At 38.1% G+C, this 16,502-nt stretch overlaps 1 protein-coding gene across 2 annotated transcripts; it reads left to right on the top strand.

Annotated features, from left to right (window-relative positions):
* Window positions 1–4,128: 4,128 nt before the first annotated feature.
* hnf4g (hepatocyte nuclear factor 4, gamma) lies at window positions 4,129–15,210 on the top strand. 2 transcript variants are annotated; one of them, XM_057322910.1, is made up of 10 exons: window positions 4,129–4,240; window positions 9,969–10,131; window positions 10,603–10,697; window positions 11,512–11,618; window positions 12,098–12,253; window positions 13,259–13,346; window positions 13,457–13,609; window positions 13,704–13,940; window positions 14,656–14,766; window positions 15,077–15,210. In XM_057322910.1, the coding sequence occupies exons 1-10, from the start codon at window positions 4,213–4,215 to the stop codon at window positions 15,208–15,210; spliced, it is 1,272 nt and encodes a 423-aa protein (XP_057178893.1). In that variant the 5' UTR covers window positions 4,129–4,212. The 2 variants fall into 2 exon arrangements, with proteins under 2 accessions (XP_057178893.1, XP_057178892.1); XM_057322909.1 differs by lacking the exon at window positions 4,129–4,240 and adding an exon at window positions 6,546–6,672.
* Window positions 15,211–16,502: the final 1,292 nt, after the last annotated feature.

Here is a 16,502-nt window from a genome sequence, read left to right as displayed (position 1 = left end):
ACATTTAATGTGCTTCTCCTTAAGCCACTCTTTGCTTGTCTTGGCAATATGTTTTGGGTCTTTGTCATGTTAGAGGCACATGCACGACCCATCTTCAGTGATCTAGTTAAGGGGAGGAGGTTCTCGTCCAAGATTTTACGGTGCACTGGCCCGTCCCTTATTTGATCCCCTGCTTACAAAATCAGCAGGGGATCAAATCATTATTTCCCTCACTGTATAGCTCTAAGAGTGGTTTTTGGCTCGTACCCATATGGGAACCACTTTAAGTGCAACATAGAACCATATCTTGGTGCGTCAATGGTTCTTTAGGGGTTAATCACTCTTAAAAATAAAGGTGCTTAGAAGGTTCTTCACAGCGATGCCATAGAAGAACCATTTTTGACCATTCAGTCAAAGGTTCTTTAAAGAACCATCTCTTTCTTACCTTTTCATAATCTGAAGAACCTTATTTCCCCACAAAGAACCTTTTGTGAAACAGAAAGGTTCTTCGGATGTTAAAGGTTCTTTATGCAACCATTTAGACAAAAAAGGTTCTTCTATGGCATTGGAGAACTTTTCGAAACACCTGTTTAGCCCCTGTATGGTTCCTCAGCGGTTCAACATAGCACCTCGGTTATCCCAAAGAACCGAACCGCTGAAGAACCATTGACTGAAGCACGAAGATATGGGCCGTAAAACCACTTTAGTGCTATATAGCACCATTTTTTTTTTGAGTTATAAAATGTTATTTATTTGATAAAGGTTCCCAGCTGGCACACGACTGACCTTCAGCGTTGATATTTGGTTGAAATCATGTACCCAGCGGGCATTTCAACATTGAGTCACTGTTGAATCAACGTCATGGGTCAATGTTGAATGACCGTTGGATTTTGTTTTGATTTTGAAAATTGAAACAACGTTGAAATCCTGACATTGTTTCAACGTCTCAGGTTTCAACCCAGCTAACAGAAGTTTGTTATAAGAATAAGAACGTTCCCAGCTAACAAAAGTCACCATCATGGTGATCAGTGTTTCCTTGAGTTGGGCTCTTGTCCCTTGACTGTAAGTGTTCGATTATTTTGTGTGTTGTAACTGTGTGCATGTGATGTACTGTTGTAATGGCGATGCAATGAGATTCTAATCCAATGATGAAAACACCAAACAATGTTGTAGTTCAATTCAATGAATGCATATTATATGAGAATCGTGTTCTTGATCCTGAAGGAACAATAATATAAGGGAGTTTAATTGTATTTCAATGGCTAGAAGACATGTAAGAACTGGACACAAGACAACAGAATTTAGACAAATGTAGACATCAAGTATCGGTGTATGAATCTCAACAATGGTGACAATCAACAAACTAATTCTGATATACACTGCGTTCCAAATTATTATGCAAATTGGATTTAAGTGTCGTAAACATTTAATTTTATATTGTTCAATTAAACTTATGGATGGTATTGTGTCTCAGTGCTCTTTGGATCACTGAAATCAATCTCAGACACCTGTGATAAGTAGTTTGCCAGGTGAGCCCAATTAAAGGAAAACTACTTAAGAAGGACGTTCCACATTATTAAGCAGGCCACAGGTTTCAAGCAATATGGGAAAGAAAAAGGATCTGTCTGCTGCCGAAAAGCGTCAAATAGTGCAATGTCTTGGACAAGGTATGAAAACATTAGATATTTCACGAAAACTTAAGCGAGATCATCGTACTGTGAAGACATTTGTGGCTGATTCAGAGCACAGAAGGGTTCGTGCAGATAAAGGCAGAATGAGGAAGGTTTCTTCCAGACAAATTCATCGGATTAAGAGAGCAGCTGCAAAAATGCCATTGCAAAGCAGCAAACAGGTATTTGAAGCTGCTGGTGCCTCGGGAGTCCCGAAAACCTCAAGGTGTAGGATCCTCCAGATGCTTGCAGTTGTGCATAAACCTACTATTCGGCCACCCCTAACCAATGCTCACAAGCAGAAACGGTTGCAGTGGGCCCACACATACATGAAGACTAATTTTCAAACAGTCTTGTTTACTGATGAGTGCCGTGCAACCCTGGATGGTCCAGATGGATGGAGTAGTGGATGGTTGGTGGATGGCCACCATGTCCCAACAAGGCTGCGACGTCAGCAAGGAGGTGGCGGAGTCATGTTTTGGGCTGGAATCATGGGGAGACAGCTGGTGGGCCCCTTTAGGGTCCCTGAAGGTGTGAAAATGAACTCTGCAAGGTATGTAGAGTTTCTGACTGAGCACTTTCTTCCATGGTACAAAAAGAAGAACCATGCCTTCCGTAGCAAAATCATCTTCATGCATGACAATGCACCATCTCATGCTGCAAAGAATACCTCTGTGTCATTGGCTGCTATGGGCATAAAAGGAGAGAAACTCATGGTGTGGCCACCATCCTCCCCTGACCTCAACCCTATTGAGAACCTTTGGAGCATCCTCAAGCGAAAGATCTATGATGGTGGGAGGCAGTTAGCATCAAAACAGCAGCTCTGGGAGGCTATTCTGACATCCTGCAAAGAAATTCAATCAGAAACTATCCAAAAACTCACAAGTTCAATGGATGCAAGAATTGTGAAGGTGATATCAAAGAAGGGGTCCTATGTTAACATGTAACTTGCCCTGTTAGGATGTTTTTGATTGAAATAGCTTTTGATTTCAGTAAATATGACCTCCTAATGCTGCAAATTCAACAAATGACCATTTTCAGTTTTTTACAACCTATGAAATGTTTTCAAACTCTGTTGTGCATAATAATTTGGAACAGTGCATTTTGAGTTTTTCATTTTTTAAATAAATACTGTTGTCAGTGGGAGGTTTGTTCAATAAAATTCCAAATGTACCCTAACTGTTGATTACTTGAAAATTATACTGACTGTCATTTGCATCGACAAATTAGGAAAACCAGAGAAAGATATCATTTGCATAATAATTTGGAACCCAGTGTACAGATCAATTGCAATGCATGCTGGGAATCATGAATGAGTTTTGTACTAAGATGTTACCCAGCATGCATTGCAGCATGATGTTTTCTTTTGTTGATTGTCACCATTGTTGAGATTCATACCCTGATACTTGATGTCTGTGTTTGTCTAAACCCTGCTATAGTTTTTTATATGTCCAGATTTAACACATTTTTAAGAACTCAAAATGCTAATGTAACTCCAGGATCCAACTATTTTACTTAAACATCAACAGCACAGCACTCAAACCAGATGAGATCAATGATTCTAACCACAAGATGAGGATTAGAATCTCATTGCATCGCCATAACAACAGTACATGACATGCACACAGTTACAACACGCCCAGAATCTAACACTTATAGTCAGGGTAGAAGAGCCCAACTCAAGGAAACACTGATCACCATGATGGTGTGATGGTGACGTTTGTTAGCTGGGAACGTTCTTAAAACAAACTTCTGTTAGCTGAAACCTGAGACGTTAAAACAACGTCAGGATTTCAACCTTGTTTCAATTTTCAAAATCAAAACAAAATCCAACGGTCATTCAACGTTGACCATGACGTTGATTCAAGACTCAACGTTGAAATGCCCGCTGGGTTGGTTCCAGCAGTGTAAATGGTCACCAGAGATCCCAGAAAGACGCTTAATCTTAAATTTCCTTGACAACATAATGATTGACGGTCGCTGTAGGGCTCATTAAGATTGTAAGTGTTTTGGCGCCATCTTCCGGCAATATGAAAACATTCAGAGATCAGTGCTGGGGCTTATAAACGCAAGAATATAATAGTATTTCTATACTGTAAACAAATATTTTCCGTCCTTATGCTTCCATTCTGCGTCTCTTAACATGAGCTTCTACGACTTCTCGAAAATAAAAAAGTGAAAAATGTGTCACGAATGTATTTTTATGTATCCTAATGTATTTGTTACGAAATGAACTCCTATTTTCCTAAAGCACAGTTGTTATCGTTTCTTTGTTAGAAAGCCCCAGCTGTCCGTGCTCTTGTTATTACATTTCCATATGGCGTGAACGCACAGGCAAGTTTTATTGGGGCTAGTTACTGTTTAACATCTCCACCCAACTTTCAGTTTGTTTAGTAAATCGATCTAATGAGAGTCTCCCCCAACACCACCAATTGTTTGAACCAATGTGAAGCTTATGACATGTTAAACACTTCATGTACTCCCAGGTTCTCTCTGTAATAGCATAAACTAGTATTTTTGTTTCTTGTTTTTGACACATGTTCGTTTGGGCTTTGCTGGATCAATGCAAATCGTTGTTGGACCGGGAGAAGGTAAGACCGAAACTGCTTTGAGTTGCGTTCGCACGCAACGAAAATTAATTGAAAAATATTTAGGATTTAAAGGAATTTAAAGGTTTTTAAATGTATTTAAAATAGTCCACCTATAAAGTAGTTTTTAACAGCCAAACAAAATTTGTGTGTGAAAGTAAATATTACGTGTAGATGAGTGTATAGCTGTTTTTTTTAACTCATATTAAACATTTTTCAATACAAGCAATATACAGTTTGAACTCTTTTTGCCCAACAAAATTTCTCTGACCTTGAAATGATTTTACTTACGAAATTGTGTATTACATGAATTACTGATCAATTAAGATATATTTCATGTATGGTATTTGTATACATCGGTCTGCCTTGGAACTGTAAATATTGCATAAGGTTCAGTGTATTGAAAGAAAATGGCATGCTATAGATGACCTCACCTTCAAGACTGTTATCAAGTTTTGAGCACTTCCTCATTTAAAACACTGAGTAAAGTTAAAATGTAACCACCTGCTATAATGTGTCACCCTGCTTATCACATTTTACAGAAATAAAGCCTCAATTTATGCCTTATATTTTCTTCTGATAATTCTTTACCGAAATGTTGGATATGTTGTCTTTCTGTTTGTGTTATGGCATTTTGGTGATACTTTTGTTGGATTTAGTAAATCTGAGGTAGGTAATCTGATTTTGCCAAGTGGTTGATGTCCTCAGGACAACATTTTTATAAATAAGACCTAAACCCACACCAAAGCCCAACCCTAACCATAACTTACCCCTAAAATCAGAGGGAAATGATGAGGGAAAAACAATGGTCTAGAAGCACCTAATCCTGGTAGGAAGATGAAACTTAAAATAAACTGTCAACTTATTTCTGAAATCTCATTGGTTGATTTAAATGTTGTCCCAGGGTCAACATGATGTTGTCCTAAGGACATCAACCACTTGGCAAAAACAGGAGAGCCAGGGCACTTGGCAAGGTGACAATTTATTATTTTATTTTTTTTGAAAGTGACCTATTAGTCAGATATGGTGACTCATACCCGAAATGTGACTCTGCATTTAACCCATCCAGAGAGTAGTGAACACACGCACAGCAAGTGGTGATCACACGTACACCCGGAGCAGTGGGCAGCTATCACTGCAGTGCCCGGGGAGCAAGTTGGGTTAAGGTGCCTTGCTCAATCGAACCGGCAACCTTCTGGTCACGAGTCCGACTCTCTAACCATTAGGCCACGACTGCCCTTTAATCTAGACTTTTAAAATGAAGGTGCACGAAAATGCCATAATAAAAAACAACCTTTCAGTTTTATAGTCTATCTGATAAACCCTAAGGAATATTTCACCCAAAAGCGAACATAGTTTACCCTTATGTTGTTCTATATCTGTACGAATTTATATGAGTAAATGCAGAATATTAGGAACTGACACAATCATCATGCACAATGATTGCACGGAAACAGATGCAATGAAAGTGCATGGTGACCATGGCTGTCAGCTGGTCTTGCTGTCGAAGTTTGGGTCAATTATTTCTTTAAAGCAATAAAGATTGAACACAGAAATTATTTTATTGAAGTTAAATGTTATGAAGGTCTTTAGTCAATTGTGACCAGAGATGAATGTTTGCATGTTTTTCCTATTGGTTTTGCACAAGAATAGAGGCATGTTATGGCTGCTCATAAATTGTATCATTTTTTAAATTTCCTTTTTTATGTTCAGAAATATAGGTTTGTTTCTAAAGATGAATAATGTACAATAATCATTTAATTACAATTATTATTAGTAGAAATATTATTACATGATTAGTAGTATTAGTATTAATAATACTTACAAAATAATAAATAAATAAAATTACATTCAAATGATTCTTGAATGTCTCTTGGTCACAGGGTAACTTATGCTTAGTATCCTCACCATCCTTTTTTGGTAGCCAAAGACAGCTCATAATGGGTTCGCAACAACTTCTATAGATTCATTGTGCAACATTATAAATACTTTTGATAGTGTAAAGGTGCAGTATACTTTGGAAGAAGAAAACAAGGCCTACTAGTTGGCTCTCGATACGCCAATAAAATCCGCTGTTCCTATCGGGAACAAATGGAAATACTGTTATCTCTTCATCCTGATAAGTATAGGATAAGGGGAGAAGATAAGTTTTGTGCAAGGAGGTGAGGAGTCTTGTTCAAGGCTCCTCCCCACCTTAGAAGGTGACAAATCAGCATTCTGAAGAGATGGTCAACCTCAGGCTACCCTCAATACTCTCACCAAGAGACACTGTCCCAGGACGAGGCTAAGCAGAGATAGTCTGGCAGGAATGAAGTTTTCAACAGCTCCTCTTCCTAAATCCTTGTTGGACATGGATGTAGCCAATTACTGTGAGGGCCTGGACCCTACCTATAGCACCCTGGGCTTTGAGAATGCAGAGGTGCTTTATTCTGGGGGTGAGTGTTGGACACAGCAATAGGGACTTTTGGTTTAAAATCTGTGTCAAGAAGAATAGAGGTGGCTGCTGATTGGGTGAGCTAGAGCCAATGACCATTCTGATTTTTGAAACGATTACTTTTGAAATTGGTGCATATGTGTATTGTGCAAAACTAACATCTGTCATAATCTGTGGATGACTTCAGTTGAATCAGACTTGTGTTTCTTAAGGGGACAGATACAATTGCATGGCTGGGTTAATATCTCAATCTGGTTTTGGGGGCTGGTGAAGGATGACTTTTCTCTTGCACAATCATTTACCTCAACTAAAAAGAGATCATTGTTAGCTAACTCTTTCGAAAGATTCTCTACTCAGTTTAAAATTCAACAGAGAGTTTCACAGAAATCCTGAGGATTAGAGATTTTCAGCAAAAGTTTAACAAAGGGAAGACACATTAAAAGTGTTAAAGGGATAGTTCACAAAACAATCTCTACTCATTTATCCAACCTATTGTTGTTGACTCATTCTTCTGTGAAACACAAAAGAAGATATTTTGAGAAATGTCTCCGTGGATTTGTGTGCATACAACGGAAGTCAACCAGTATAACATTCTTCAAAATTTCTTATTTTGTGTTCTGCAGAAGAAAGAAAGTCATACAGGTTTGGACTGACACGAGGGTGAATAAATAGGCCTGGTGTTTTTACAACTGCAATGTTAACATAAAGCACACAGAATGTTTTTCTTGAAATATTGTCACAATGCCATTTTGTCTAGCAGGCCATTTAAAATAGACTTTCTACTCAGGACAGTCATCCAGATATACCCTTCAGCTTATGAATCAACTTAAACCTCTGTCCTCTGGGCAATTGTAGATCTTTAACCATTGTGTCACCACAATCCGCTGATGTCCAAGATGAGATTTATCCAAATCTGTTCATTAACCTGATGCTGAATTAAAATGCAGAGACTGCAAAGATTTGCGATTTATCTTTACGATCTTTTACAGTACATCTAAACGCACAGATAGAGAAAGGTCATAAAGTGACTGGAATGAAAGACATTTAAAGGCATAGACACAGACGGACAGCTAGAGAAACACCAAGAGATGTACACAAATGACACTTTTAATACTGTAGGATTTTGTGTCATTGGATGAATTGGTTGTGTGTTTTTGCATTGTTTTAGATTTTCAATTTCTTAGAAAAGCTGACAGAATGAAATTGCCTCACGGTGACCACACACACCCTTTGCCTTTGTATTATGTTTTATTCTGAAATAAGAAAGAATCACTTTGGGAATATGCTGAATCAGAAGAGATTGCTTTCAACCCGCATTAACATTTATCCACGAGATGTCAATCTCCTCTGAATATCTGTCTATCGGATAAAACAGAGGCTAATCCAAATGAAGTCCGTCCTGTGACAGTGGGAGCTTCCAATCAGTCTCCGCGCATGAAAGGCTAAAGTCCCCCGCTGCATTTCTTTTGTTGAAATGTTATGATTTTGGATGCACAAAGGAATGATTGATTTTTCATCCTTGTATATGAACAGAAGGGTGCCGCTCTCTGTAGCATTAGCGAAGCTCTTTTAGGACGAGCATTCCTTTGTTCACCTATGCAGAACTCTTCTTCATTCACCTCATTAGCTCTTCTGATTGGGAGTCTGTGTGAAAGGTTTAGATTTGATAGAGGGATTGTGACAGTGGTTCATGAGGTTTACTAGTCTCCTGTTTATTAACTTTAATATGTATTCTTAGCTTGGCAGTTATGCTTGAAGGGTGGGTGTGTTTGGATGTGCAATTCTTGATCAACTCAATTGAACAGTGGATCTAAATTGGTGGTTCATGACTCCAAAAGTGAATGGCAGGGAGCAAAACAATGCTAAAAGCAAATAGTACAAGACAACTGTCTGTAATGTGGCGTTCTTCTACGCATGGTTAGATCAAATTTGGACTCCAGCCATTGGTTAAAATGAACCTATAAAGAAATGTCCATACGTTTAAAAAATGAATTTCTCACGTTTGCCTGTATTCTGAAGATCTGCTATCTGGTACCTGTTCCTTGAAATTGGACAAAAATGTTTCGATTGTATTTCTATTTTAATAATGTTTCTATTCTATTCTCATGTTGTTGTCATGTTTTCCAGTACAAATATCTATGAATTCTTAAACCCAGACACATTTACTCGAAAAGCAAAATTATATGAAGTATTATTTGAAGTATTTTTGTCTTATTTTCCAGTACAAATATATAAACATTTTTAAATAAAGATTTTATGAGAAGCATAGTTACCTAAGACATTAAGTCTTGTTCTATGATAAAAATGATAGTTTTTGCTTAAAACAAGAAAAATATCTGCCAATAGTATAAGAAAAACAATATTGAATTTGGTACTAAACAGGCCCGGTATTAGGCTGGCTCGACTGGGGGGGCAATTACATATTCTGGTTGGGCAAATAAATAAACCAAAAAGTTCATTGCATGCATCATTTTTACATTTTTCTGTAATTAAATTGACAGGTCATTATTTAATAGATAATACAAATAAGTATTTAGTATGTATTTAATAATAATTATTATTATTAAATTATAATAATCTTTTATTATTTGAATTGTCAGCTGGATAATTTTGGAGGGGCCCAAGAAAAATCTGGAGGGGCAACGCCCCCCTAGACCCCCAAACCCAGCCCTGGTACTAAATCAGGAGTATAACTTAATTAACTTTATTTTGCTTTTCTTAATGCATTGGTAGATATTTTTCTTCTTTTAGGCATAAACTTTTTCAAACTTGATATTGTAGGTCATTTTTCTTCTCAAAAATGTATCTTGATTTAAAAATGGAAAAATGATACAAAAGTAATAATAAATTTGATAAATTCATTTAAGTTTAAACGATCCCGCAGGATATTGTAAACCAAACTGTTGGGTTTGTCCATGTTTACCCAAGCATGGCTTCACTGAGTGTAACACTGAAGATAGCTGTGTTTTATTAGCTTCCCACTTTTCCCACCAGCTTTTGTTGTGATATTTTATTATACTTGGTTGAATCTTGATCATTATTGCACATAATATCAATACATTATCATTCTATCATATGGACGGTGCAATGCAACTTTTGGATATTCACATGATGTTTGTCAGAACCGTTGAGGTAAAAGCCTTGTTCTGATGCTGAGATTGAAGGCACCTAAGTGATCCATCCAGCCATGATTACACTGAAGCGTTGCAGCAATTCTAAAACCAGCAGAGTGTTCAGATGGCAATAACATTGTGTGTGATGAGCGCCATCCCTAACTCTCACTGCTGTTGTCCACAGAAAGCATGCCGACAGAGCCCAGTCGAGGAGAAACCGGCGTGAGCTCCAACTGCGCAATCTGTGGTGACAAAGCCACAGGGAAACATTACGGTGCCTCCAGCTGCGATGGCTGCAAAGGCTTCTTCCGCAGAAGCATCAGGAAGAGTCACGTGTACTCATGCAGGTACATCTCATATATAACTAATGTTGTGTATTAAACATCATTTGGATGCAAAAATGCATTAAAAAATAATTATGACCAACACACAACAAGACTATCTATATCACTGTGTACGTTAAAGGGATAGTTCACCCAAAAATAAAAAATTGTGTCATCATTTACCCTCTTGTCAAACCTGTATGACTTTCTTTCTTCCTTCCGGCAAACACAATAGAAGATATTTTGTAGAATGTTATAACCGAACAACGCCGGCACCCTTTCACTTCTATCCTGTGGACACAAAACCAATGCAGGTAAATGGGTGCCGGCCCCCAACGTTCTTCAGAATATCTTCTTTTGTGTCCTGCGGAAGAAAGAAAGTCAGGTTTGAAGTGACAAGTGGGTGAGTAAATGGTGACAGAATTTTCATATTAGGGTGAACTGTCCCTTTAACCTGTAAAGTTTTGAGATCATGATTTTTGACCTCTTGGCCAGGTTCAATCGTCAGTGTGTTGTTGATAAAGATAAGAGGAACCAGTGCCGGTTTTGCAGGCTTCACAAATGTTTTCGAGCTGGAATGAAGAAAGAAGGTAAACATGCCATATTTTGTATTTTTCTAAATGCTTTCATTTCACAGCGGTAAGCAGACAGTTAATAGAATAACAAGGAAAAGGGATGATGCCATAAAACCTGTCCTGATTACACAAGGATGTTTCGTTTATTGGATGTATAACCTTGGCTTACACTTTTATGACGACCGATCATGTGCTCCCTACCTCGCTTTCCGTGCGCACAGGTTGTTCGAGACTGTGGTCGGTTAAAGTTTTACCACGTGCAACTAAAGGTAGCAAATGAGGTGACTTAAGTCACATTATTTTTGTGATCTCCAGAATTGTTTCATCTCCTTTCGAAAAGAGTAGCATTCACTAAAAATAACAAAAATACAAATTCCTTCATCTTTTACTCACCCTCGTGTCATTCCAAACCTGTATGACTTTCTTTCTTCTGCAGAACACAAAAGAAGATACTTTGAAGAATGTCGGTGTGCAAACAACATCGGCCACCATTGACTTCCATTGTTTTGACACAGAACCACGGAGAGATTTCTCAAAATATCTTCTTTTGTGCTCCACAGAAGAAAGAGTCATATGCAGGTTTTGAATGGCACAAGGATGAATAAATGATGAGAGAGTTTTTATCCCTTTAAGAGCACTCCTACTATCTGATTTTACATTTTAGACGCATTCAAAACATTTCAAACTGCATTCTGTCATAAACCTGTTGGAAATGTGTGAGCTTGGCTAGAAGCATGCTTGAGAAACACACCCGTCATCTTGGCTAATCAGTAATGACTCCTGACTGTTATTAACTCGCTAATCATCTGTTTGTGTTGTTTTTTTGAAGCGGTGCAGAATGAGCGCGATCGTATCAGCTCCCGTAGGAACATGCAGGACTCACATGACCTGCCGCCAATCACGGCCCTCGCTCACGCTGAATCCCTCTCACAGCAGGTATACCGTCCTATCAAGGTTAATCCGCACACACAGACAAAAAGAAAGAGAAAGAATATGTGCAGGAAAGAGTGCGTTGACACAAAAATGTGCATTTAATTAGCAAGTTTTATTGCGTTCGAGCAATAAATCATTGGTGTGATTGTCAGTCAAAGCAAAGGTGTAAAGTCATAATGCATTCTGCTGTAGATAAACAGGCACCGAAGACAAAAATTAACCAGCAGAAATGCTGATTGAAGAAATAACACCGATTTCATTACACTAGCTTGCGCTTCTCCAAATATGTTCTGCTCTGGAGTTAATAATGACAATAGACAGATAACAAGAGTCATTTGCGTGATCGTCAGGCCCTCTGAGCAGCGTTCAGTGTCATCAACATTTCCAATGATCTGCTTGAGCACCTGTGTGAGAGAAGCAACAGCCTGTGCCAAAAACCATTTGAGACGCAGTAAGTTCAGTTCCCGTCTATTTCCTAGCAGATCAACGTCGCCAGTCCGATGGGCCCTGCTGATGTTTCCGAGAAGAAATCTGCGACTGTCGCTGATGTCTGCGAGTCTATGAAGCAGCAGCTGCTTGTTCTGGTGGAATGGGCTAAATACATCCCGGCCTTCGGTGAACTGCCTCTTGATGACCAGGTAATGGCCGATGGAAAGCAGCGCTGGCTGTGCTAATTGGGGAGGCCCTTGGGTTAAATTGCAGGGCCGTTCACTGAAGCTCAATGTTTGCTATTCACATGACTGACTCACTTTAGCTCTGTAGTCATCATGCACTGTTTTGCACAAAATTTGAGTTCTCCCCATCTTATGTTTGTTATTATTGGACATGCAAAACCTTGTTATATAATTTAAAGGTGTAGTTCAAGTTAAAACGAGAATGATATTACTTCATTCTTTTGGCCCAGACTTAACTTCCAGTAGACCTCCGCAAAGAATCAACAACTGTTGAGTAGTTTTAGTGTACTTTAATACAATTCATATACAATAAAATATGAATATAAATGAATATTAAATAAATGGTTATATTATGACCACAGACCGGAAGTTGATTTCATGGCAGGCGTGAACGTCAAATGAAACTGTCTGTAGCGTGCAAACTCTTCTGTAGCATACCTAAAAAAAGTCAAAAAGTGCCGTTAACCTGTATTTATGGAAGTGGTCCATATGACTTTTTGTTTGTTCGTTTGTTTAATCCATAAACAAATAATTTATGCTTGTTTTGTGTACTGGTTCAACTAATAGATGAAGATGAAACAGATCCATCTTTTAGGCTTAAAAGCCCCATGCAGCCCTATACAGTAAATTACTGTAATTGCCTGCCCTGAACCAGTAAAATCCTACAAAATCTACATTTATTTGATAAAACACAATATAAACAACAGTGGAGACATACTAAAAACACATCAAAAACATAAAATCTGCGTAAACTCTAAAATCAATGTGTATTGTATAAACTGTGTATATTGTATACTCTTTATTTATTGCTGTAAACTCATGTGGAAATATGTGAAATTAAATGGAATTAACCTAAGACTCTGTGAGCAGTTGTGAAAGAAAGGATAAGGAAAGAAACCAAGAAAGTCAAACTCCGTTTGATGTTATTGTTTAATAGTATTGTTTAAATATTAAAAAATCTTTCTCCAGGTAAGTTTATTGCGAGCACACGCAGGTGAGCATCTTCTTCTCGGGGTTGCTAAGAGGTCAATGCCATACAAAGACATCCTGCTACTAGGTAACTGCTCAAATAAAATGTCATTTTCAGCTTTTAACATAATTGTAGACAGACAGACGATTACACACATCAGCAGGATGTTGATCTTTCGTTGCTTATTTCCCATGCAGGTAATGGGTGTATTGTCCATCGAAACTGCCCTGAGCCGGAGATAGGTCGGGTGGCTAACCGTGTTATAGATGAACTGGTGTTACCCTTTCAGGACATCCAAATTGACGACAACGAATACGCAGCTCTGAAGGCTATTGTGTTCTTCGACCCCGGTACAGTATATGCTCTCATAATCAACCCATGTGTTTACCATTCAAATATCTATACTGGAACACTTAACATGTTATTGTTATTTTTCACCTCTAGATGCCAAAAGCTTAAGAGACCCTTCTAAGATCAAGGCCATGCGCTATCAGGTTCAGATGAGTTTGGAAGACTACATTAATGACCGGCAGTATGACTCGCGTGGGCGATTCGGAGAGCTTTTGCTCCTTCTTCCTACCCTGCAAAGCATCACCTGGCAGTTGATAGAGCAGCTTCAGTTTATCAAGCTGTTCGGCCTAACCAAGCTAGATAACCTGCTGCAGGAGATGCTTCTTGGAGGTAAGCGTGATGATCATTTTTTGAGATCAGGCATTCATGCCACCTTACCAAACTGCATGCTCTGGAACCCAACCACAACACCACAGCGCCATGATGACGCTCACGTTTTCCTATGGCTCAATAGAGCGGTGCAGAGGTGACGTATTTTGAGATCTGCAGAAGCTTTCGGTCAAGGGAACGAGTGCGGCGTTAACTTCTAGGTTGGCCTACAAAAATATGTCATCCATGCACTCGATAATAAATGGCACACCAAGAACATGAGTTAAATTCGAAGCAATTCAAATAAATAATAAATCAATCAAATGTAAATCTTGAATGGACTCATTGTCACATCTCTTGCAAAAATGACCCATGGAATTTGTAGTAAAACCATACTCTTTTGTGTTTTAGCTAATGCAGCAAATGAGCCCGATGGTTTGAAAACAACACAGTATTATATAAGTGTAGGAACCACAAATTTAACATGGTTTTACTGTAGTAACCACGGTAACCATGATATTTGTAGTCAAACTACGGCAATACAAATGGTAATCAGTCCACCAAAAAACATGGATACTGCACTTTTACCATAATGAAACCATGGTTAATTTTAAGGTTTTTAAACTGTCTGCCAAATGCATGTAAATGTTTACTGTGGTTGTGCCATTTTAGTTAGAGAAAACAGCGTTGCATTACAAAACAGTAATAATTCATCCATTGTTTATTTGTTATACAGGTCTAACCAATGAACAGCCTCACCTGCATCACAACGGACACCCGCAGGGTCCAATAATGGGGCAGACAATTGTCATTAGCTCAATACCAGTACCTGGACATTCACAGATGTGTATGTCGATTATTCTATTAATCTATGAAAAAAAATATGAAATGCCTTTTTTGGTGATTTACTGTTTTCTACGTCCGTAAAAATCATCCTACATAAAGAACACACTGTGCAAATATAGCCTTGATTTAATACTGACTGAGTGAGGCCATGTCAAAGATTGAAATCATAGTCAAATGAATGCTTGAAATCAAACTTTGATGCTTGTTTCCTCAAAATTAGATTACGAGACTTTGGCCTGGTTTTCACAGGGTCACATATACTCTCAATAATGTAAACTTGTCATGTTATGTTTTACCATCTTTCCCCTCAGCATCTCCAGAGACCCCCATTCCTTCCCCTACCCTAGTACAGATCCAGGAGGTCTACAAGCCCCCCGGCAGCCCGGCTCTCCTGCTTCCACCACAGCCCATGTCAAACAGACCCTCTCCTGAACCACCCCTATGAGGCTCCACCAGTCTCATTCTCTCTGTGCAAGTGTAGTGGAGCATTGTGTGTGTGTGTGTGTGTGTCAATTGTGAAAGCTACACTCTGACACTCAATTCCAGCGCAACATATTTATCTGAGTGAAAGAGAACTTCTTAGATCACTGAAACAAATTCCAAATCTAGGCTATTTTTAGAGTGGAACTTCAAAAAAAAACTTTGTTTATTTAATATATATTTTTAATAGATATTTGTTGTGTTTCTTTTAGATAAGTGTGGTTTCTCTTTTTATGAACCCATAACTGGTAAACTGATAATTGTAGACAATTTGTTTATTAATAACAAATTATTGTCAGTTAAAAGCGACTTTTTTAATTTATTAACAAAATTGCTCCATACTTTGCAACTTTTAAGGAATGTTAATTTTGTTTGAAAGTGTTTATTAAAACTAAAACTTTATCTAGCATTTATTTGCATTGTGTTTAGTGAAATGTAAACATATTTACATTGTGTTAAATAAAATGTAGTCAAAATGTACACTGTAGCAAAACAGTAAGAATATCTTTTTCCATTTGGTTTTAAAGGAGTAGTTCACCTTCAAAATGAAAATTCTGTCATCATTTCCTCACCCTCATGTCATTTCAAACCCGTATGACTTTCTTTCTTCTGCAGAACACACAAGAAGATATCTTGAAAAATGTTGGTAACAGAACAGCACAGCCCCCCATTCACTTCTATTGTAACCAATGCAAGTGAATGGGGGGCTGTTAACAACATTCTTCAAGATATCTTCTTTTGTGTTCTGCGGAAGAAAGAAAGTCATACTGGTTTGAAATGACAAGAGGGTGAGTCAATTCAATTCAATTTTATTTATATAGCGCTTTTCACATTGTGGATTGTTGCAAAGCAGCTTTACAGGAGAAAAACAGAAAAACAGAAAATGTAAAACACAGCACAGCGCATGGTGTTTATAGAACAAGATCATTCTAGTGAATAATATCTAATAATATCTAATAAAAGCAGTCTCCCGGTGAGCAAGCCAGCCAACAATGCCCTGTGGCGAGGAACCCAAACTCCAATGAGAAATAAATGGAGAGTGAAAAAACCTCGGAGAAGCCAGAACTCAGCCGGGAGGGCCAGATCTCCTCTGACACGTCACAGCTGCACTCAGTTACTTTGATGAAAAGTTTATGAAGAATAGGGAGAGTTTATTAGTTGTGATTTAGGAAGTTTCATTTGTTGAAACTGTTTGGGTCTAATTTGTCTTATTTTATTTTTTATTGATATCCGGCAACAATAATAATGGCATAATGT

The sequence above is a fragment of the Triplophysa rosa genome, linkage group LG23 (assembly GCF_024868665.1).
Source record: "Triplophysa rosa linkage group LG23, Trosa_1v2, whole genome shotgun sequence".
NCBI lineage: Eukaryota > Metazoa > Chordata > Actinopteri > Cypriniformes > Nemacheilidae > Triplophysa > Triplophysa rosa.
This window is presented reverse-complemented; position numbering and strand designations above follow the sequence as displayed.